This window comes from Akebia trifoliata, chromosome 13 (assembly GCF_017979445.1).
Source record: "Akebia trifoliata isolate Shusen 1 chromosome 13, ASM1797944v1, whole genome shotgun sequence".
NCBI classification, from domain to species: Eukaryota; Viridiplantae; Streptophyta; class Magnoliopsida; order Ranunculales; family Lardizabalaceae; genus Akebia; species Akebia trifoliata.
Window position 1 is genome coordinate 6620095 of NC_141387.1, and position 21830 is coordinate 6641924.

The window sequence follows — 21830 nt, forward strand, 5'->3', positions numbered from 1 at the left end:
AACCCCGTAACGTGATCCCCGGACCCGTTTTCTCTTCAGTAGATTAGTTTCTTTATCTGTTTAGAGTCAGTATCCGGTTCCTAGATCGTAATAACTAGGTGGCGACTCCCAAACCTCAAGGGTCAAAAGCGGATCCGCGCATCCCGCGGATCGAGGGCCCTTTCAGTTCTATATTTATCTAGCATCATATTCTCCCAACCCAATTCATTGACTATTCATTACTCATCCTCCTTTTTATCATCTTCACCACTCCATAAAAATTGTACAGGTCTCCTTCTACATTTTACTCTCACCCACTTGTGAATCTTATTTCTTATGTTAAGATATTTAATTCTCATTTTGCATTTCTTTCCCCATCTCTTCTCATGATGAACTCAAGACTTTTCTATGGCAATCAGGAATAAGAAAACCACAGTGCAGAGATTCATGCCCTTGAACAAAATGATACTTGGACTCATAATCTTTATCTCTAATTGGAAAACATTTTATTGTTTGTATATAGGTCTATACAAAATCAATGGTTTATTAATTAGGAGTGCACACTGGATTGGGTAAATCTAAGAACCGAACCAATCCGAAGCCTTTTGGATTGGATTGGTTCGGATTGAGCATGGCTTGGTTCTGGTGTGGATTGTAAAAAAAAAAAAAAAAAAAAAAAAATCCGATTGATTTAGTTCGGTCTCGGATTAGGGGTATAATAGAACCGAACCAATCCGAGAACTGAACTAATTCAAAGTATCTATTACAATATATATATATATATATATATATATATATTTATATCTTGTACTAATTTTTATATGCTTTAATAATAGATTTAAAAAAAGAACGATTTTCTCCTAATGAATTTTAACTTTCTTTTTATTTCATTTTATGAGTATTTTGTATCACACTCATATTTGAATATGATTCTAATATTTATTTTCTTTTACTTTTCATTAATTACGAATCTTTGAATTATAAGAATTTCTCTATCGATCACTCCCACTTGAAATACTCATGGAATTTTCATTTTTTTTTATAAATTCCAGTAATTTTTGATGTATAGGTAGACCAATGTAAGATCGGACTAAGGGTTTGTTATTTTTGTGTTATATGTGATGCTTTGTTTATGTTGAAATAATAAATATGTTGATATTTTGTTTATGCGTGTTATATGTTATGTGTAATGTTTTGTTTAATATTTATTTTGCTTAGTTTTAAGTTTTAACTATTTTAATTTTAGTATTGAAAATAATAAGTATGAGAACTGAGATCCGATCTAAACCAATCTGAACCAAGGTTGGTTTGGATTGATTCGGTTCTATAAAGTAATTGGATTGATTTGATTCCAAATTTGTAGAACCGATTATACTTGGTTTGGTTTCAATTTTGTCAAAATCCAAATCAATCTGAACCATGTGCACCCCTACTATTAATTGTACAAAGGCCACCTTGTAGCCAAAGGATATATAATCAGGTTGAATGCGTGGACTACTACAAGACATTTGATGTGCATGTAAAAGTTAGTTTGGCAAAAAAATAAAATAAAATAAATTCGACCGTAAAATGAACTAGTTCAAATGGTTTACCATTGACTACTCAATTTTTGACCTTTGTGAAGGGTCTCATTCACTATTATATTCTCTATGTTGACGATATAATTATCATTAGCAATAACGTCAATGCCATCTACATCCTAAACGGTTTTGACATAGTAAATTTCACATCAAGGATCTCAATTTTGAAGTATTTTCTTCAGGCATCAAATAGGATTGACAATGATCCAAAATACATCCTGATATCCGAACTAGTATGATCCGAAAAAACATTAAAAATAGGATTTTTGGATTGGATTTAGATTGAAAACTCATATTTGATACAATTTCATATTGGATTCAGCTGTACCCCAATTCGCTCCGAAAAAAATTTGATCCAAATATATTTTAATATTTATTATTATTATTATTCATAATTTCATATGAATACATATAGACAACACATTTTAGTCTTTTAGTTTCTCTTTATATTTGTAGTTGAAAAGTGAATTTTTTAAAAATTTTAAATTTTAAATTTTTTTAAACATTGATAATTTGAGAATAAGGCATGTGTTCGGATCGATTTTGAATTAAAGATGAAATGAAATGGATCGGATCTAGGACAAGATTAAAAAATTTCAGATCAATATTGAAGTGGTATTGATCTGGTATTGAACCAATCCATTGTTAGTCCTAGCATCAAAGTTGCTAAATTCGATAAGGGTGTTTTCCCCATAAAATAGAATTACACTCAATATTCTAACCAAGTTAGAGCTTTTTGCTGCCCTCTCTGCCACTTTTCCTATGAAAAAAAAAAAAAAAAAACCCTTAAAATCTCATTATTGATTAAGGTAATTCACTTGATGATAATCATGCCATGTACCATTGGTTGTCTTATCTACCTTGTCATGACAATGCTCGATCTACTCTACCTTGTGCGCATCTTCAACCAATTTATGCAAGACCCTGTAAACCCAACATGAGACCCTCACATATGAATATTTCATTATTTTTGTCATTAGTTGCTAGTTTTACTAAAACATAAGCTTATTCAGTGGCAACATTGTAAATTTTACATGGTTCCTGAGTTCAAGTTCAGTATAGCCAAAATTGAATATAAAATTACAAGAAAATCTAAATATATTGAGAATTTTCGGATGAACATGGACCCTACTAAACTATTTATAGAGATTACATCAATCAAAGAAATTAGAAATTATTAGATATACTAATTATTTAAATATTTTATTCTCAATCACAAAATCTCAACCTTCCTTTTATTACGAGATGAGATACATTGTATCTCGTGCATTATAATTATTCTCTTACAACTTGCCCAACATCCATATTGAATCGGATCATTTTTTTTTTGCAAAAGTTGGTCGAATCAAATGGATTGTATTGGTTCACGTGTTTCAGTTTCTATTTTAGTATTTTAATATTTTAAAGGGATTTTAGAATTTAAATATTTGATATTTTAATATATAATTGAGAGTTTTGTGGATGTAACTTGTAAGATCTACTAACTCAGTTTTTAATTAAAAAATCTGTCTCGATTAGGTTTAAGATATTTCTTGATTCGAAATAGATTATTGGAAGTTTAATCTGTTATTTTTTCTTCGTTCTTGTTGGAATCCATGATGAAATGGCGGGAAATTATCAGAATTCCTAAATTTTTTTTTTTTTTTTCTTTTCTTAGTTTTTAGTTTTCTAAGTTTGATATTAAACGTTTGAAGAACAGATGAGGATCTCAGATTTCTGGTGAAGAGAGTTTTAGAATCTCAGATCTCCAATCTCTTGCGTAAGATCATCTTTCTATGAGTGTTAGAAGAGCAGACACATTGAGAAATCTAAGCTTGTTTTAATATGGAAAATGTAGGTTTTTAACTTAAAGAAGCTAAAAAGTGCTGTCTAATCGATCTTTTTTCTTTATGAAGAAGAAGACGACTAAAAAGGCTTGCGATCTGTTCTTGAATCTTCTCCAGTTTTCCTGCAATTAGTGATTCGATCGTGTTAAAGCTTAAAAGATTTGCAGTTTGAAAATCAACAGCGGCATTGAGAAATCGAGAACATGTTTGAAAAAAGAATAAACTTCAAAAAATATCGGAGCTGAGATTTAATCACTGAGATTCGTATCCTTTAGTTCAAGTTTTAAATTTCTTGGGCGGCAGTTTTGGCTGAGAGTCAGATTCTTTGAATCTGATCTCCATCAAATGAACAGCTGAGATGCAAGGATACAATCTAATGTTTCAAATCCCTAGGAAAAAGTACAGATATCTATGATACTTGTGTTTTGTCTCTTGTTTCAAACGTGTTTCAGATTAGCGATAGAGATTATATTTCGGGAAATCTGCCCCACAAGTTATTAACTCTTTCGTTTTTTCCTTGTCTTCAAAGGAGACTAGTGGAGGGAGAGGATGTGTTTGTGCCACGTGTGTCGTCTGGAATAAAGTGGCGAAGATAACGAAGCAGAAGGCCTGGAGGGACTGAACTTGAGCAGAAACTATAAAATAACAATAGAGATCCAATAAGATAACAGAAAAAGTATGATCTATGTTGTGTTTCGTATTATAAAATACAATATTATTAATGGTCTTTTTTTTTCTTTTTTTTTTAACTTTTGGTGTGAAGAAAAGTTTGAATTTCTGTGAGGCTGAGATTTTTTGTTGGAAAAGGCCGAATTAATTAAAGTTTGGATATCTGGTTCAGTTCTCAGGTTGGACTTAGTTGAAGCAGTAACAGCAGCGGATCTTCTCATGGTGCCTCTCTCTCTCTCTCTGTATTATTTTGTCTGTCTCTCTCTCTTTTCTTCTTTGGTCATATTTAAATCTCTATTTCTGTGCCTTGGCATGATTGCTTCATCTGGGTAGTTCAGTTTCTCTACTGTTTACAACATTTGATTAGATTTTCATGTGTTGATGATGGAAAATTGGCTTTTTTGAAAATGGTTTCTTAATAGTAGAATTGTTTATGTTTATTTCTGCTGAGGAATGCATGCTAAGAACTCATTTGTTAAGTTCATTTTTGTATCCATTTGGGATTTATGCTAGAATTGGTAAACTGTGTTGGTATGGCATGTTTGTTTTTTTATTTTTGATTTTTTTTTGCTTGGCAATCAAGATTAGTGGTCAGTAATTAGTAGGTGAAGGAGGGTTTTGAACCAACTTAGCAAGCCAGCACCTTCGTTTGGCATGCTAAATTTGAGTAATTCATATTTATGATAAATTATTGGCTTTGTTAGATGTGATTCTGAAGTGGAGTTTTGATTCACAATGGTGGGATTGGAAGTGAGAGACTGCAGTATGAGTGGGAGCATTATTCGCTTTCTTTCATTGTGTTTGCTTTGGCCTTGGCGTGTTGGATTTGCATTTGCGATAGGTGGTTAATGATGGAGGGTTCATCGGAATCGGGTGGGGAAAACTCTGATAGTTCTAGGGGATTGAATGCTTGCATCATCTCGGGTGGGAGCCTTGCTGTCTCAGTTCATATGTCGAATGATGCCGACCTTGACAACCAGGTTGATTCTTCTGGGGTGTGTGGGAATGAGGTGAGCATAGGCGACGCTGACTGTGCAATGGAAACGGGCGATGTTAGTTTGAGGCAATGGTTGGACAAACCGGAGCGATTGGTTGATCACTTGGAATGCTTGCACATATTTAAGCAAATTGCAGAGACTATTAACTTGGCACATTCACAAGGGATTGTTGTTCATAACGTGCGGCCTTCCTGCTTTGTCATGTCCTCCTTCAACCATGTTTCCTTCATTGAGTCTGCTTCATGTTCGAGTTCAGGTTCTGATTCATTGGAGTATGGCTTGAACAGCCCAATTGAGGGGTGTCAGCACTCAATGTCACCTTCATCACATGGCTTGCATCAACAGAGAAATAGGCTGGACAGTGAAGATTTTCCAACATGTCTATCATCACTGGATGAGATAGATGAAAGGAATAAAGATGATAATAGAATGGTTGAAGAAGGGGAAAATAAGGAAAACTTTCCACTCAAACAGAGATTGCTCACGGAGATCAGCTGGTATACTAGCCCCGAAGAAGTTGACGGTGCCTCAAGTTCCTTCGCTTCTGATATTTATCAATTGGGAGTTCTTCTTTTTGAGGTTCTTAACTTTATTCAAATTTGGCTTCTCTATATGCATATTGGGTCAGGATCCCTTGACTCCTAAGAATGACTCATGAAAAAAACACATGATCCCAACCCTTAATGCAAAATCCAATGGTTGAGGTTTATCCTTGAGATAAGTATCTCTGACATTTGTGTTATCAAGATACTCATAAATCTCAACCATTGGATTTTGTGTTTAAATGGTTGGGATCATGTGTTTTTTCATGAGTCATTCTTAGGAGTCAACGGATCCCAATCCATGAATATTTAAGTCAAATGGTTAAATTTTCTGAATTCTTAACAAAATCTACATCTATTTTTTTGTATGCAGTTATTCTGCACATTCATCTCGGTAGAAGAGAAGCTGAGAACTATGTCCGATCTTAGACATCGAGTTCTGCCACCTCAGTTTCTGTCAAAGTGGCCCAAGGAAGCTTTATTTTGCCTGTCGTCACTGCACCCTAATCCGAGTACCCGACCAAAAATTATGTGAGTTCTCCTTATGCATATCTTAGCTTTGATTGAACTGCAGCTTGATATTTTATTCAATAGTTGTCCTTTTATTTATTCTATTCAATTTTGTCCCCTTGTCAAAAATAATTTGCATTCTAATTGACGAAATATCATATACAATTAATGGGAGAGGAATTTTATTTTGCAGTTGTCGGGTAGGTTTAGATGTTAGAATATTATAGATTAAAGTGGGATCGGGGGATAATGTTAGGTTTTGGGAGGATTGGTGGTGTGGTAACTCGTCTCTGTCAATTCAACACCTCTCTTTGTACGCTTGTTCGCTGAAAAAGAATTGTCCAATTAAAGATTGTCTAATTCAAAGCGGTAGCAATCATTCTTGGATTTGGGCTTCAGGAGGAATTTCAATTATTGGGATATTACGGAGGTTGTATTTCTTTTTTATCTCCTGAACTCTTTTTACTTAAGGGAGAACGATCTAGATAGGAGGAATGGTTCAAGGCTAAGGATAAGGTTTTTGCAGTCCACTCTTTCTATAAATGTTTACTTCGGTCTTTAGAAATTTTTTTCTCGGCCTTCATCATTTGGTCCGCTTTGGTTCCTTCTAAGGTTTCTTTCTTTGTGTGGCTTGTTTCCTTCCTTAAGTAGAATTCTCACTTGGGATAATTTAATTTCCGGAGGTTTGATTACTACAAATTTTTGCTCTATATGTTCAAGAGATGGAAAATTTGTGAATCACATTTTAATTCATTGTCATTTTTCTCGGGATATGTAGACGTTTTCTGTTTCATTTCCAAGTGGATTGGGTATTACCTCAATTTTTCTTTTCGCTTTAGGAAGGGTGGTCCTTCAATACCTTCTCTCTTAGAAAGAGACATCTTTGGACTATCCTTCCCTTTGCCATTGCTTGGGGCTTATGGAAACAACAAGGTGTTCCAAAGCAAGGTGAGTATGTCCCACTCCGTGTTATTGGAGATTTTGGGCCTTCTGTACTTATGGTCCAAGTTGAGTAGGGATTTCGTGAGAATTTATTTCTAGTACTTTGTTTTTAGATGGAGTTTGATTTGTGACTTGTAGGTTTTTTTTTTTTTAGCTTTTCTTTTTTGTTGTTTTTGTTTGTGGTTGTTCTTCCTTGTTTAGGGGTTATCTCAACCTCCCCTCGTTTTTTTTTCTTATCAATACAATTTTATACTTAATAAAAAAATTTATTACAGTAAAAGATGTGATCATGAGTGTGGGGGATATTTCTTATCTCCTACTCTTCAAGATATGTGTTACAATTGATGATCAGATCTTCCTTGAGATCAAGTTAGATCTTAATTAAGTTGCAGGGCAAGAAGAAGAGAACTTGTGTAAGAGTATTACGAGTGACTTGTGCCTCATACCTTGAATAGGAGAAGTCTCCCTATTTATAGATTGGACTCATTAAAGAAGGCAGTAAATTCAGTTGTAACTACTAACCCATGTTTTCTAGTATTTATGATAATAAAAGCCCATGATGCTTTGGTAATAATGAAGACACTCATGGTTTTTGTAATGAGTGGCCTTAAATATGTAACTGCTTTAACTCGGTGACTTTTCAATTTCTCGTGTTGACTCAGTAGAGTTATGTGTTTGCAACTCTGTCGGGCACCATGTATGTTTTACTTTAATGGTAGAGCATATTGTAATGCCTTTTGCTACTTGAGTAGCTTTATGGTAATTTAGTTATAATACTCTGTTATGTTGCTACTTGGGTAGCTTCACATAATTCCCTTAGTGTATTAATCTCTTTAGAATAATTCTCAAAAGTAGAAGGAGGAGTAGTAAAAGTAGTAGTAACAACAGTACTAGTGTTAGTTACTGAGCAAAAGTAGGAGAAGAAGAAGTAATAGCAGTAGTAGTTGCTGAACAAAGCAGGAGAGGATGAAGAAGTAGTAGCAGCAATAGCTGTTGCTGCTGCTGATAGAACTTGGTTGAATCACTTTAGTGTTTGAAGGAAAGGTTGGATGAAAATAGCAAGGGGTCGGCTCCTTAAGGAGTATGTACCTCTTTCAGATGAAAATAGCAAGGGGTCAACTCTTTGAGGAGTCCAACCTTCAAATGAAAATGTTAAGGAGCCTGGACCTCCTTCAGATGAAGATACCAAGAGGTCAGCTCCTTGAGGAGGCCGAACCTCCTTGAGGGTTGATGGGGTGAAAGGGTTGGCTCCAATAGGGAGGTTGAACTCCCTTGAGGTTTGGAAGAATGAAGGGATCGACTCCACTAGGGAGGCCTAACCTCTTTGAAGTTTGGTTAAGTGAAGGGGTTAACTCCAATAGGGAGGCCGAACCCCCTTGAGGTTGAGAGGGGGTGAAGGGGTCGGCCAATATAGAAGTCGAACAACCTTGGGCCATGGTTAAAGGGTCGGATCCCTTTTTGTTGAACAGACTAGGGTATGGGTCGGACCTATGGTACTTAGTTAATCGGGTTGAACCTGATCTGAATGCCTGGATTTGACAACTTTACTAATCCCAGTAAGTGTGATTTTTTTGGTTCCTACAATGAGCATGACATATTATTAAAAAAAATAAAAAAATTTAGGCACATATGGGAAAGTCACGTGATACATGAACATTCTTGAATGATAATCTTGTCTTGATTTTCATTATGGCAATGTACCTAGAAAGTTAATTTTGTGGGTATTGTGGAAGAAATGACTCCTAAACGGATGTACTAATGTAATTAAGAACTTATATGAGAGTGTTGTGACTACTGTGAGAACAAATAGGGAGGAGGGAGGAGACAAACGAGTTCCATTTTCAATTGGTTTATATCAAGGACTAGCTCTTAGTCCGTATCTATTTACACTTATTATAGAAAAAGTAACTCATCATATTCAAGAGGAAGTCCCCTGGTGTATGTCATTTATTTGTAGGTGATGTGGTGTTATTTGATGAGACTATTGAAGGAGTCCACACAAACTAGAACTCTAAAAAGTTACTTTGGAGCCCAAGGATTTCAGAATAAGTAGAACCAAGACAGAGTGTATGGAGTGCAAAATTAATAATTACACTAGTAAAGAGAAATGACATGTAAAAAAGTGATGGACATGAAATGCCCTGAAAAAAGATTTTTCATTACTGTGGTTCTATTATCGATAAGGATGGAAGAGATTTAGGAGGATGCTATTTATAGAATTAGAGCTAAATGGCAAGTGGAGGTTTGCTTCTAGAGTACTACGCAACCGATGCATCCCAATTGAACTAGAAGAAAAATTGTGTAAGACGATTGTAATATAGAGTTGAATAACATGTGCATAGATTGATTGTAGTGGAGATGAGGATGTTGAGATGGATGAATGGAAAAACTAGGAAAGGCCAAATTAAAAATCAATGTACTAAAAAAAATTATGGCTGTGTAGGTGATATAGTGCATAAAGTCAATCGAGATGGTTTGATAATGTACTATGAAGGCCAATTACAACCCTAGTTAGAAAGAATGGGCAAGTGGAGGTTTAAATGACTCAGATGAAGATGAAAATGAACGTGTATTGAGTTAGAGCATATATGAACGCACTAGAAAGGTATGGCTTTTTATAGAATTTAATGGAGGAATAAAATCTGTTCACGTGACCCCTAATATTTGGGAAAGGCATTGACGATGATGACAATGATATTTTTCTCTAAATGAAGTTTAAATTGTTGCCACCACGGTGACATAGATCATATCAGGGATTTAGTTATCCAATATGCCTGTTTATGTTATAATGCAAATAAGAAGGCAGACTTACTGGTCAAATAGGGTCTCTAAGACACATTTCCTCTCAAGGAACAAATAGGTAGCTTGTTCTGTGCTGAAACGAGATTTGAACTATGCTCTAAACTTTTTTACGCAGAAGGAGATAAATGCTTTCACTGTTGTTGTATAGGTAAGTAGTGCAATCATTTTTAACTTGTTACAAGTGTATGCAAATGGAAAGATCAAACCGCCCTTCTACAGAAGAGGATTAGAAATGTACAAAGAACCACAAGCTAGTGGTGCATGGAAATGCTCATGCATCTATGGTAGAAACTGATGGAAGCTATTTCTTTAGCAATATATGTGGATGAAGAAACCTGAAACTGGAGTATAAGCTGACTATTAAATCTTAGTACTATGGAAAAAATTTAGAAGATGAAAACTGATCATTGAAATGATAATTGATACAACAGAAGAAGAAGCTATCAATTCTTTTTCCAGATCCAAAGCCTTAAAAGAGGTCTATGGGCTCATATGGTTGTTTGTCCCTATTTTTACTCCTGTGGACATGAGAGTCTAACTTGATCGGAATAAAATCTGAAAGACGGGAGAGCAACGTCTGGTGTCAAACAATCGTATAGTAGTTTGTTTGGTTGTAAGCCCATAGCAGGTTCTGTCTTTAAAGCTAGAATTCCCAATTGTGTCCTGCTTCTTTCTTTTGAAAGAGATGGGAGAATCTCCTAGATACAAGGTTTTTACAGTTTCCTAGGTCAAAACATCTGTTTTCACTGTTAGATTAGTAGCAACTGTAGTACATTGGAGAGTCTTCTATAATGAATAATTCTTTCAGCAACAACTTTTTAGTAATTTATTTTATACTATCTTTTTCATGGAAATAGAAATCTATGAGAATTGTAAGAATCTCGTGTTCCAGGACAGAATCATTTGATCCATATTGGATTTTATTATCAATAAAATGACAAGATTCCGCTCTTATCATTATATGATGTTTGCCCTCACATGAGAGTCAAGTAAGGTTTACGCATGTATGTTTCCAGCATAAACTGTTTGATAGCAGGAACTTTTTGGACGATGTTGAGGGGATTGTAAGTGACTAAATCAAGTTTTATTTGTAATTTCTAGGATTAGAAATGTTCCCATTCAGTGTGGCAAAGCTTACCGTTAAGCTCAAGAAGATTGTCAACTGCCTTATTTAGAAAAGAAAGAAGAGTGTCAATCATCTTAGCATTGACGTGCTTAAGCTGAAATCAGTTAATCACTATTTTAGCATAGTTATGAATAACTTCGTGCGTTAAAGAAGTTATATAAGTTGTTATATTTCTTTATTACAATTGAGTAGTTTTGAGAATCAATATTCTTTATTACTTTTAACATTGTTGCAGAGAGCACTCCCTCCTCACTTGTGCTTAAAATTTTACACTTAATCAACTTTTCGTTGGTCCTTAATTTACTTTCTGTGTTGGATATATTCCAGTGAGGTGGTACAGAGTGAATTTCTAAATGTACTAAATGATAGTTTGGAAGAGCGTGAAGCTGCTATAAAGCTAAGGGAAGAAATCGAAGAGCAGGAGTTGCTGCTCGAATTCCTTCTGCAGATGCAACAAAGAAAACAAGAAACTGCTGATAAGTTGCAAGATACCATTTCTTTCCTGTCTTCTGACATCGAAGAAGTTACGAAGCAGCAATCGATCACTTATAAAAAGGGAGGTTCATTCCCAGAGCTGAAGAAGGATGATCCTTCTTTTAGAAATGAGGATTTGGCAGGCTTGGGTTCCAGAAAGCGTTCCAGGACCGAACTTCATATTCATGGTGCTGAGGAATTTAGTGAACATCCAGATGAGGTTGACAAGTCGTCAGATGCACAAACCGAGAATCGGGAAAGTATTCTGTCTAAAAGTTCTCGATTGATGAAGAACTTTAAGAAACTGGAGTCAGCTTATTTTTCAACAAGATGTAGGCTGATCAATCCGACAACGAAATTTCTGAACAGATTTTCTCAAATTAGTAGTAATGGTCGAGGTTCAATTGTGAATACTGAAAGAAGTTCGGTCGATAATTTGGTGCCCAAGCATGGACACAGTGAAGGTCGAAGTGGATGGATAAATCCATTTCTTGAGGGCCTTTGCAAGTATCTTTCTTTCAGCAAGTTGAAAGTTAGGGCTGACATGAAACAAGGGGATCTGCTAAATTCTTCCAACTTGGTATGTTCATTGAGTTTTGATCGAGACAAAGAATTTTTTGCTACAGCGGGTGTAAATAGGAAAATTAAAATATTTGAATGTGACATGATCTTAAGTGAAGATCGTGACATTCATTATCCTGTAGTGGAGATGGTTAGTAAATCAAAACTTAGCAGCATATGTTGGAATAGTTATATCAAGAGTCAGATAGCTTCAAGTGACTTCGAAGGTGTTGTGCAGGTAGGCCAAGCATCATATTTTGTTCCATTTTATAGCTTTCTGATTAGAAGGTATTTGAGTGGCTCCTTTCAAATGTCTTCAGGTATGGGATGTTACACAAAGTCAAGTCTGTATGTCAATGAGGGAGCATGAGAGACGTGTATGGTCCGTTGATTTTTCATTAGCAGATCCAACGAAATTGGCTAGTGGAAGTGATGATGGTGCTGTTAAGCTATGGAATATCAATCAGGCAATTCTATTTTTGCACTTGGTGGATGTCAGCTTTGAAACTAAACGTACTGTAGTCATCTAATTATCATTACTATATTGATTCCAAATCTAGATGTATAATAAATTATTTTTCTTACGTTGTGTCCCAACTGCAGGGAGGAAGTGTTGGTACAATCAAAACAAAGGCCAATGTTTGCTGTGTTCAGTTCCCTCCAGATTCTTCACGTTCTCTTGCATTTGGTTCTGCAGATCATAACATCTATTGCTATGATCTTCGTAACACACGAACGCCTTTGTGCACATTAATTGGTCACAGTAAGACTGTGAGTTATGTCAAGTTTTTAGACTCAAAGACTCTTGTTTCAGCGTCCACGGATAACACACTGAAGCTTTGGGATTTATCGGCATGCACATCGCGGGTACTTGACAATCCTCTCCAAACATTCACAGGGCACACAAATGTAAAGGTGCTCATCAATTTGAATTAAGATTCTCGATTCTCATAGTGTAAATTTGTTTCTTCCATGACTGTAGTTCAAGCTTGTTGCCAATGTACCTCTGTTAATTTAGTGAATTTTTTCTTGGTGAATTGGTTATTCATTTCCTTTTCGATTGAACAAGAGAAGACACAAGTTTTGCAATACCATGAATTAGTACAAAGAAGATCCGCAGCTACGGAAAATCAATATTAAAAATACTGGTCTGGCATTATATAAAACCAACATTTAATGATTTTGTTGGCACTTGAGAAAAACGTGTATATGATTACCCAACTTCTGAACTCAAATTTTACAAATTATTGGTATCAGCCTTAACCTCTAGTTGCCTTGTAGCTTTCTTGAAGTAGCCTTGTAGCTTTCTTGAAGTACAGGGACGATGTGTCTTCATTGGAATTCATAGCTATGATGAGACCTTGAACTTTAAAATTTCTGAGGATAACTTTAACCCTGATCAGCCTAGGATTATGAGTCCTGAATCCATCAATTCAGTTCCTTTTCTTCTTCTTTTTTTCTATTTTAGCACTTTATTAGTGTCCCCATCCCCCTTCAGGGTTCCACACTTGAAAACAGATTTTTAATTAGAACTAAGAGCTAAAATGCAAAGCACCTTAAATTTGCTTCAAGATTTTAACCACTTTCTCAGTTTGAACTTATTACCATCAAGAATCATGATTTCCTATTTGTTTTTATTAGAACACTTCCCCCACCCTTTATTTTTTTTGTAGATTTTCCAATAAGAGAAGATACGGTGTTCTTTGTAGGACTTTCAATCTCTTCCAAAATTCTTTTGTATCCAATTATACACTTTCGAACAGACCACAAAAAGATTCCAAAATCCCTCAAAGACAAGGATGTGGCTGAGGTGAAGAACATCTTGTACACCAGACAAAAGTTCATGAGAGCTGACCTTAATACGGAATAATTGGACATTATCCTTTTGGAATTTTTTCGGAACAAAACATGAGCATGGAGGCTACTGACAAAAGGAAGTTCAGATATTCTACTAACTAGGAGACTGACTGATAAGTGGAGGAGGTTCAGATGTTCTACTAATGAGACCATGTTGGATTCGCCAATAAGTTGATAAATATTAACTTTTCAGTCATGATAAAATCTGTTTTGAACCTGATTTTCCTACCTTAAATCTGAGGATCCATTCTGATATTTATTGCAATTAAGGGATGAACAGGTGGAAAAATTATTGATAAATTTCTGTTGCTAATGTAACACAGTATTCAGTTTTCCTAATAATATTTTTCCCATATTATTATTTGCATATATCACTTGTGAATATCTCTATTCATGGTTCTGATGCGAATTTTGCTTGTTCCCAGAATTTTGTGGGTCTATCTACATCTGATGGGTACATTGCCACAGGCTCAGAAACTAATGAGGTACTTCATATAACAACTAAATTTTTTTATTGTGCGATAGCTTTTGATTCCTACCATTAGAATCATGGTTTAAAATATCGGAATATATCGTCGATACGTATCGGTATCAACCAAGATCGATACGAAACATTGAATGTTTCAGGAAAGTATCAGCTTTTATTGAATGTATTGACCGATAACCAAAACATTCAATTAATACGATATTTTAAACAATGATGTCCATCACATGGACAATAGGTGAGTGAAGCTATTCTCCTAAAATTTGATTGTCTGAAGTAGAATGGTGGTTAAGGCATGCCTTATGAGCTGATGAGAAGTCGTAAAATATTAGCGTCTCGTCATATTAAGATTAAAATATCTTCTCGCAAATTGAATTTCATTATCTGCCTGTTTGATATGATATGAATTTCAGACTTTTCATTTCAATCTTTCAAGTGCAAGTATATCCCTACATCAATATGATGGGCACCTGCTTACCTTCTAACAAAATCATAGACAACTTGCCCTGATGGGGACATGGCATACATAGGCTGTAGCCACTTTGATACTGGAGTTATCCAAGGACGCTACTTAGCTAAGTTAAGCTATTTTATTTGATATAGGCTTTTTTCTCTTCAGACAATGGAACCATTGGCTCATCGAAGCACCCAAACTCATAACTGAGTAGTTTGGTAGGACATCTCTAAGTTCCACATCACATATTTCATTTTTCTATCTAGCAATCCTTTTAGTTTGGGGATGTACACATTATGTTGATGAGTTTACCACATCATTTGTTTAGGCTGACAGTCGATTCAATCGTAATTAATGTTTAGTGTTGCATGTATACTTTACACTGTTTTTTACTCCAGTCTGTGGGGTCCACATGAGATCAGTTAAGGGCTGATATTTGTGAGTCTGATCTCCTCACCATGGAGGTTGTCCGTGCCAAGAATGGTCCCCATCTTAAACTTTCAATTCTGTCAAAAGAAGATTAACATTTGAAAATTTGGAAATTTATTTCACCCCAAACTTCAATTCCATCATTCATAGGGTAAGAAGTTTCACAGTGGTTAAAATTTCATTTTGGAGGATGTTTGAATCATGGAAAAAATCAAACAGAATAATTTTTTCTCAATTTTATCACACTTTCCATGCTTATACGAATCTATAAAATCCTTCATTTTTATCATAAAATCCTATCTTGTTCTTAAGGTTTGAAGGAGATAGGATTGCAAGGTTAAAAGTTAGGGTTAAAAATCCCTAGAGGTCACATATGATGGGTTTGGGAAGAAAAATCAAAGGTATTTGGTTATGGTTGTAGTCAACGACATTTTCGTCATTTTGATAAGTCTCTTAAAGAATGCCATGAAGAACCCGTCTGGACCCGGAGCTTTGTCCCCACTCATAGAAGTAATCCCAAGTTTCACCTAAATCTATCCAACCAAGTCCTATCTTCCTGAGACAATGTGTTAAATCTAAGTTGTCGGGTCTTGGTCTCTTTGAGACAATGTGCCAAACATTTTTCAATATATGGGTTAGAAGACTCAGAGTGGGCTGATTTTTTGTGAGGATGATCTCTATGGTGAGGGTATCATCCTCAAAAAATATCAGCCCATTATGAAACTTCTAACCACATCAAAAATGGCGTACAAATAATTGATGGTCAACGATTCTTCAACATGTAAACTAGGGTTAGAAGTTTCAGAATGGGTTGATTGTTTTAGGATGATCTCCTCATCATAAAGATCATCATCATCAAAAATCAACCCATTTCGAAACTTCTAACCCATATATTAAAAGATGTTTGGCTTTATTTAGGCCCTCCGACGCCCCATATGTATATGTAGGGTTAGGATCAAGGGACATATGAAAAAACATATGTAAAAACAATGTAACATTAATAAAATTTCAAAATATGGGTTAGAAGTTTCAGATTGAGCTGATTTTTTGTGATGATGATCTTTATGATGGGAAGATCATCTGAAAAAAAAAAATCAGTCCAATCTGAAACTTCTAACCCCATTAAAAGTGATTTAGAATGTGGACCGTCAATTTTTGCCAATTTTTGTCAATAATTTGTAAATCACTTTTGATGTATTTAGAAGTTTCAGATTGAGCTGATTTTTTGTGAGGATGATCTTTTCATCATAGTGACCATCCTTGCAAAAAATCAGCTCAATCCAAAACCTCTAACCCATATTTTGAAAAACCATTGTTTTTACATATGTCCCTTGAACCGCCCCCTATATATATATATACATGGAAAATGTTCAGCACCCTATTATTTACCCTACGTTTTGCCCTATCCTACATGTTTTGCCCTACATTGGTTAGAAGTTTTGAAATGGGCTGATTTTTTAAGAGGATGATCTCTATGGTGAGAAGATCATCCTCACCAAAAATCAGTTCATTCCGAAACTTCTAGCCCCATGTTTACAAGTTGAAGAATTGTGGACCGTCCATTTTTTGTAAGCCATTTTTTATGGGGTTAGATGTTTCAGAATGGGCTGATTTTTGGTGAGGATGATCTCCTCACCATAGAGATCACCCTCACAAAAAATCAGCCCATTCCAAAACTTCTAACCCATGTAAAACAAAACATGTAGGGTAAATAATAGGGTGCTGAACATGCCATATATATATAGGTCCCGTTCGGCACCCTAAGCTTTACCCTACACTTTAACAAATGTGTTTTGTCCTAAATGGGTTAGAAGTTTCGGAATGGGCTGATTTTTGGTGAGGATGATCTCTATGGTGAGGAGATCATCCTCACCAAAATTCAGCTCATTCCAAAACTTCTAACCCCATAAAAAATGATTTACAAAAAAAGGACGGTCCACGATTTTTCAACTTGTAAACATGGGGCTAAAAATTTCGGAATGGGCTGATTTTTGAGGAGGATGATCTTCTAATCATAGAGATCATCTTCACCAAAAATCAGCCCATTCCAAAACTTCTAACCCATGTAGGACAAAACACGTTTGTTAAAGTGTAGGGTAAAGCTTAGGGTGTTGAACATTTCCATATATATATATATATATATATATGGGTAGCGTTCAATGGCAAAACATTTTTCAAAACATGAGTTAGAAGTTTTGGAATGGGCTGATTTTTTTGGTGAGGATGATCTCTACGGTGAGGAGATCATCCTCACCAAAAATCAGCCCATTCCAAAACTTCTAACCCATGTTTACAAGTTGAAAAATCGTGGACCGTCCATTTTTTGTAAACTGTTTTTGATGGGGTTAGAAGTTTTGGTATGGGCTGATTTTTGGTGACCGTAGAGATCATCCTTACCAAAAATCAGCCAATTCCAAAACTTCTAACTCAAGTTTTGAAAAATGTTTTGCCAAAAAGTTTGCCATTGAACGTGACCCTATATATATATAGATGGGGGTGTTTAGCTGACAATCTTAGGATGACAAAACACTGATAAAATCTTTGTCCTATGTGGCTTAAAAGTTTCAGATTGGGCTAATTTTTTTGTGATCACAAAATCTCTATGGTGAGGAGATCATCCTCACCAAAAATCAGCCCAATCTGAAACATCTAACCCCATCAAATTATTTTATAACTGTCAACCATTGTTTTTTTACCGAAAATTTGTGGCTGGTTTTTGGTGAAGATGATCTCCTCACCATAGTGATCATCCTTACAAAAAATCAGCTCAATCCGAAACTTAAGTCACATGGGACAAATTTTTTCAGCATTTTGTCATTCAAAGATTTTCAGCCAAACTCCCCTATATATATATATATATATATATATAATAAAACACAACAGTTCTCGTCCCATGTTTATCCCTTACATAATGAATTTAGTTGCCTTCTTTTTATTATAAAATCCTCTTACGACTTCCTGTAATAAGGTTATTCGTCTTGTCTTGCATATCCATTGATCGATCCTATCTAGCCAAGCAATCAATGATGTATCCAATTTGGTATTATTTATCTCTTTTTTCTTAATCCTTTATGTGCAATGGTTGCAACTTGCAAGGGGTCAGATGTGTTTTTTTGCATATTGGGGACCACCATTCCACTAATGCTATCCTTGAGTCCTAGTAATTTTTTAACTTTTGTAGAACATATATTTATTTTTTAATTTTAATTTAATATTCAAAAATTAAATTGAGCTTTCTGTAGTAAATTTGCAAATTTCATACAATCTTACAGATAATATTCAAAATTCACAAGTATGGTCGCCAGGTCAGTGCCTAGACGTTACGGTTGTAGAAATTTGGCACAAGTTGTCAATATCTTTCCATTATGAATGACCAATTGGCCACAGAATTCAACCTTTTGTGCTTTTCTTGTTCTTTTTATTTTTTATTTTTTATTGTATTTTTGTTTTTCAATTAGTTTCTACTAAGTTGTGTTGATTCAGCACCTGTCTCCATTCAATAGCTGAATTGTGGATTATTTTGGATCTACAAGATCTAGATCCACACTGGCATCCCTTTTGTTTAACTAAACAAAGTTTGGCTTCCCACCATTTTGAAATCTTCTTCTTTGTGTCAATTTGTTCTTTTGATCATCCTTTCTCATAGTATGTTTTAATCATTTTACTTGCACATTCAAGGGATATTTAATCATGCCCACATGTTAAACTTAAATGATCTTTTATGAGATACTAGTCTACTTTTTGGATAACATGACTTTCCACCTTTACGGGATATACTTTATCATGTCCACTTGTTACCCTTAAATTACTTTTTAGGAGATACTGATTTACTTTTAGGAGTTTTAATCCATGATCCTGTCTATTGTCTTCATGTAGAAGCATGTCATGCCTAGACCTTGACATGGATCATCATCGTCTTTCGCCTTATTCCAATTACTGGGATCAGCCACATGGATCCGATCCTGGGTCTCACTTACTTGGATTTTTTAATTTTTTTTAGATGTCGCGGGTGGGACTAATCCCACAGTCACACATGTCGCCCCCTCGGAAAGTCCTACGTACAACAGGTTGACTCAAGGGTCAACTGATCGCGGAGGGTGGCCCAAAGAATTCATAGCTCGTGGGGTTTCGAACGCTTGACCTACCCTTCCCGAGGAGGTTATTAACCCCTTGGTTTTCACTTATTTGGATACGAAACTAGAAACAGATTACAAAAATTTAGAACTTCAAACAGATTACAAATGAAGGAAGATGACTGAGAGAAGAGAACATAATAGGACACATAGGGTTTGGGAGGGGTGTCCAATAACAATGAAAATTGCATCTCTCGCTTCGACAATAAAAATTTGCGAAGTCTGTTAAGTTCTTGTTTTGCTTTAGTTTAAAGATTGATTTCAAGACTATCATGCACAGATGCAATCAGACCTTTTAGTTTAAAATAATATGTAAACCTTCTGCTTATTTGCTTTTATGAAAGATCTTTAAAATTTCATTGTCTGAAGGTATCAACATATTGCCCATATCCAACTATGTATCTGATGATAGATCTGTGTAGTAGTATTTTAGTATATCATAGATCAACTTTTTACAGCTTAAGCTCTTTTTTCCCCCCTTTTTCATTTTTAATGATTCCACTTTCCTAGATTTTCATTTGTTTCAGCCAAACCTCGAATAAGAGACCATCTTTTTAATCGTTTTTAATTATGGAATCAGATTATGAAGAATGTCATGGAGATCCTGTACCTCTCATTTTCCATCTTAGTCATATTTCCATGCTCTCTTGAAACAGGTTTTCATCTACCACAAAGCGTTCCCTATGCCAGTTTTGTCGTTCAAATTCAACAGCACGGACCCACTCTCTGGTCACCAAGTGGATGATGGTACACAGTTCGTCTCCTCTGTATGTTGGCGTAGTCAATCCACTACCTTAGTTGCTGCCAACTCCACTGGGAATATCAAACTCCTAGAGATGGTTTGATTTGCTCTGTGACCTTATAATATTCAATTATCCCATCAAACAGTTTTTAAAAAAAAAATAAAGAGAAAAAGGGGCCTTTGGTTGGGTAAAAGGGAAACTAAAACCAGGGGCCATGTTACTGAGATTCGATGGTGAAGAAAACAATAATAATCTTGTAATGAAGGCCTGTAGAATTCTGAAATTTTATTGATAATTCTTAGATCAATATTACATGAACTCTGATAGTTTATAAGAATTACATAAACCAAGATAATGAAACTAACTTAACATAAATTTTCTAATTTATTAGAACTTCCTAACGTAGAATATCTTAATTGATATTGCTACATATATTATTCTCCGACACTACTTTCTTTATAACAAACTCCCGCAATTGCATGGTCTTTTGAGGAAGGAATATGCAATTGGGTTCAATTAATAATTTCTCTCAAGAGTTCAATTTTATTTCTTGGTTGTTATTGCCTGAATGTGAAGTTCATCACTGTTGTATCTCACTCTGGTTTGTTTTTTAATCTGTCGGAGTCGGTGGTCTATAAGACAAGGTTTGTCATGATCTCTCCCAAGAGCAGAGAAATTAGAATCTCTTTCATCACAACCTTTCATTTGTGAAGAGATACATTAATAATGATACATTGTATCTCATGCACCTTAATACAATGCATCTTATTCTCTAATAAGGCTGTTGTTCAATTTTGACATTAGAGGTGGGGAGGGGAAGGAATTGATTAATTGTATTGTAGAAAGAAATTTAAAATAAAAATTAGAGAAAAAAAGGGAGGGAAATGAAAATGAAAAGCAGAGATTTGTATCAAGGAATTAATGCTTGTAATATATATCATTGTGATATTTTCCCAATTTATGTAGTTTATTTTCTGATGAGATTTGGCATTACTTGTATTATTCTCAAAGAATATAATGCTTGAGAGTTGGTCTTGCTTTCCAATACTCTTTTCCAAATGTAGCTTCTTTAAAACAAGTAAGAATGTTGATTTAAGTGTTTCTATTTTCTCTCTTGGAAACTATATTTCGTAGGCTTGGGATCTGTTTGACTAATGAGAAAAAATTAAAAATAGAAAACGAAATCACAACTGTTAAACCATGAAATCCAACGATTGGGATTTATCTTAAATGCACGACTTTAGAGTTAATTTGCAATGTCCCAAAGCAACTGAGCTATAGGTCTAAGCCCAAAATGTGATGTGATGTAATGCATTATTATTATTTACGATACATATTTGATCCCTGACCATTGGATTTCATGTTTTAACAGTTAGGATTTTGTATTTCTTTTCATCAATCACGAACACCATCAGCCCATATTTTTTTGTATTAAAGGTATGTTTGATTGCATGAAAAGTGACTTTCCATGGAATTTGAAATCCATGGAAAAATAGTTGTGGAAAATAGGTAAGGTTGGAAAATCAAATTTCATTATTTGATTTTACTTGGACAAAATCATGGAAAATAATAGAAAAAAGAAGAAGAGGAGGAGGGGGAGAGGAAGAAGAAGATGAGGAGGAAGAGGGAGGGGAGAGGATGTGGCGGCGATGGCAAGGGTAGCGATGACGGAGATGATGGCGGCAGAGGCGACGGCTATAGTGGCGACGACTACGACGACG

At 35.1% G+C, this 21830-nt stretch overlaps 1 protein-coding gene across 4 annotated transcripts; it reads left to right on the forward strand.

Annotated features, from left to right (window-relative positions):
- Positions 1-3912: 3912 nt before the first annotated feature.
- Positions 3913-20473, forward strand: LOC147387597 (protein SPA1-RELATED 4-like). Of its 4 annotated transcripts, XM_086420215.1 has the most exons (9): positions 3913-4061; positions 4227-4276; positions 4759-5631; positions 5968-6125; positions 11302-12247; positions 12330-12476; positions 12613-12924; positions 14292-14351; positions 20023-20473. In XM_086420215.1, exons 3-9 carry the CDS (start codon positions 4903-4905, stop codon positions 20209-20211), a joined length of 2541 nt encoding a protein of 846 aa, XP_086276341.1. In that variant the 5' UTR covers positions 3913-4061; positions 4227-4276; positions 4759-4902; the 3' UTR covers positions 20212-20473. The 4 variants fall into 4 exon arrangements, with proteins under 4 accessions (XP_086276341.1, XP_086276340.1, XP_086276343.1 ...); XM_086420214.1 differs by lacking the exon at positions 3913-4061 and having other exon boundaries at positions 4068-4276; XM_086420216.1 differs by lacking the exons at positions 3913-4061; positions 4227-4276 and having other exon boundaries at positions 4651-5631.
- The last annotated feature ends 1357 nt before the right edge of the window (positions 20474-21830 follow it).

Bases quoted from the DNA above. Each gene is read 5' to 3' on its own strand.
- LOC147387597 (XM_086420215.1), top strand. From the start codon at position 4,903: ATGATGGAGGGTTCATCGGAATCGGGTGGGGAAAACTCTGATAGTTCT. The intron at 5,632-5,967 runs GTTCTTAACTTT...TTTTGTATGCAG, and splicing joins TGGGAGTTCTTCTTTTTGAG to TTATTCTGCACATTCATCTC. The intron at 12,477-12,612 runs GCAATTCTATTT...TCCCAACTGCAG, and splicing joins AGCTATGGAATATCAATCAG to GGAGGAAGTGTTGGTACAAT.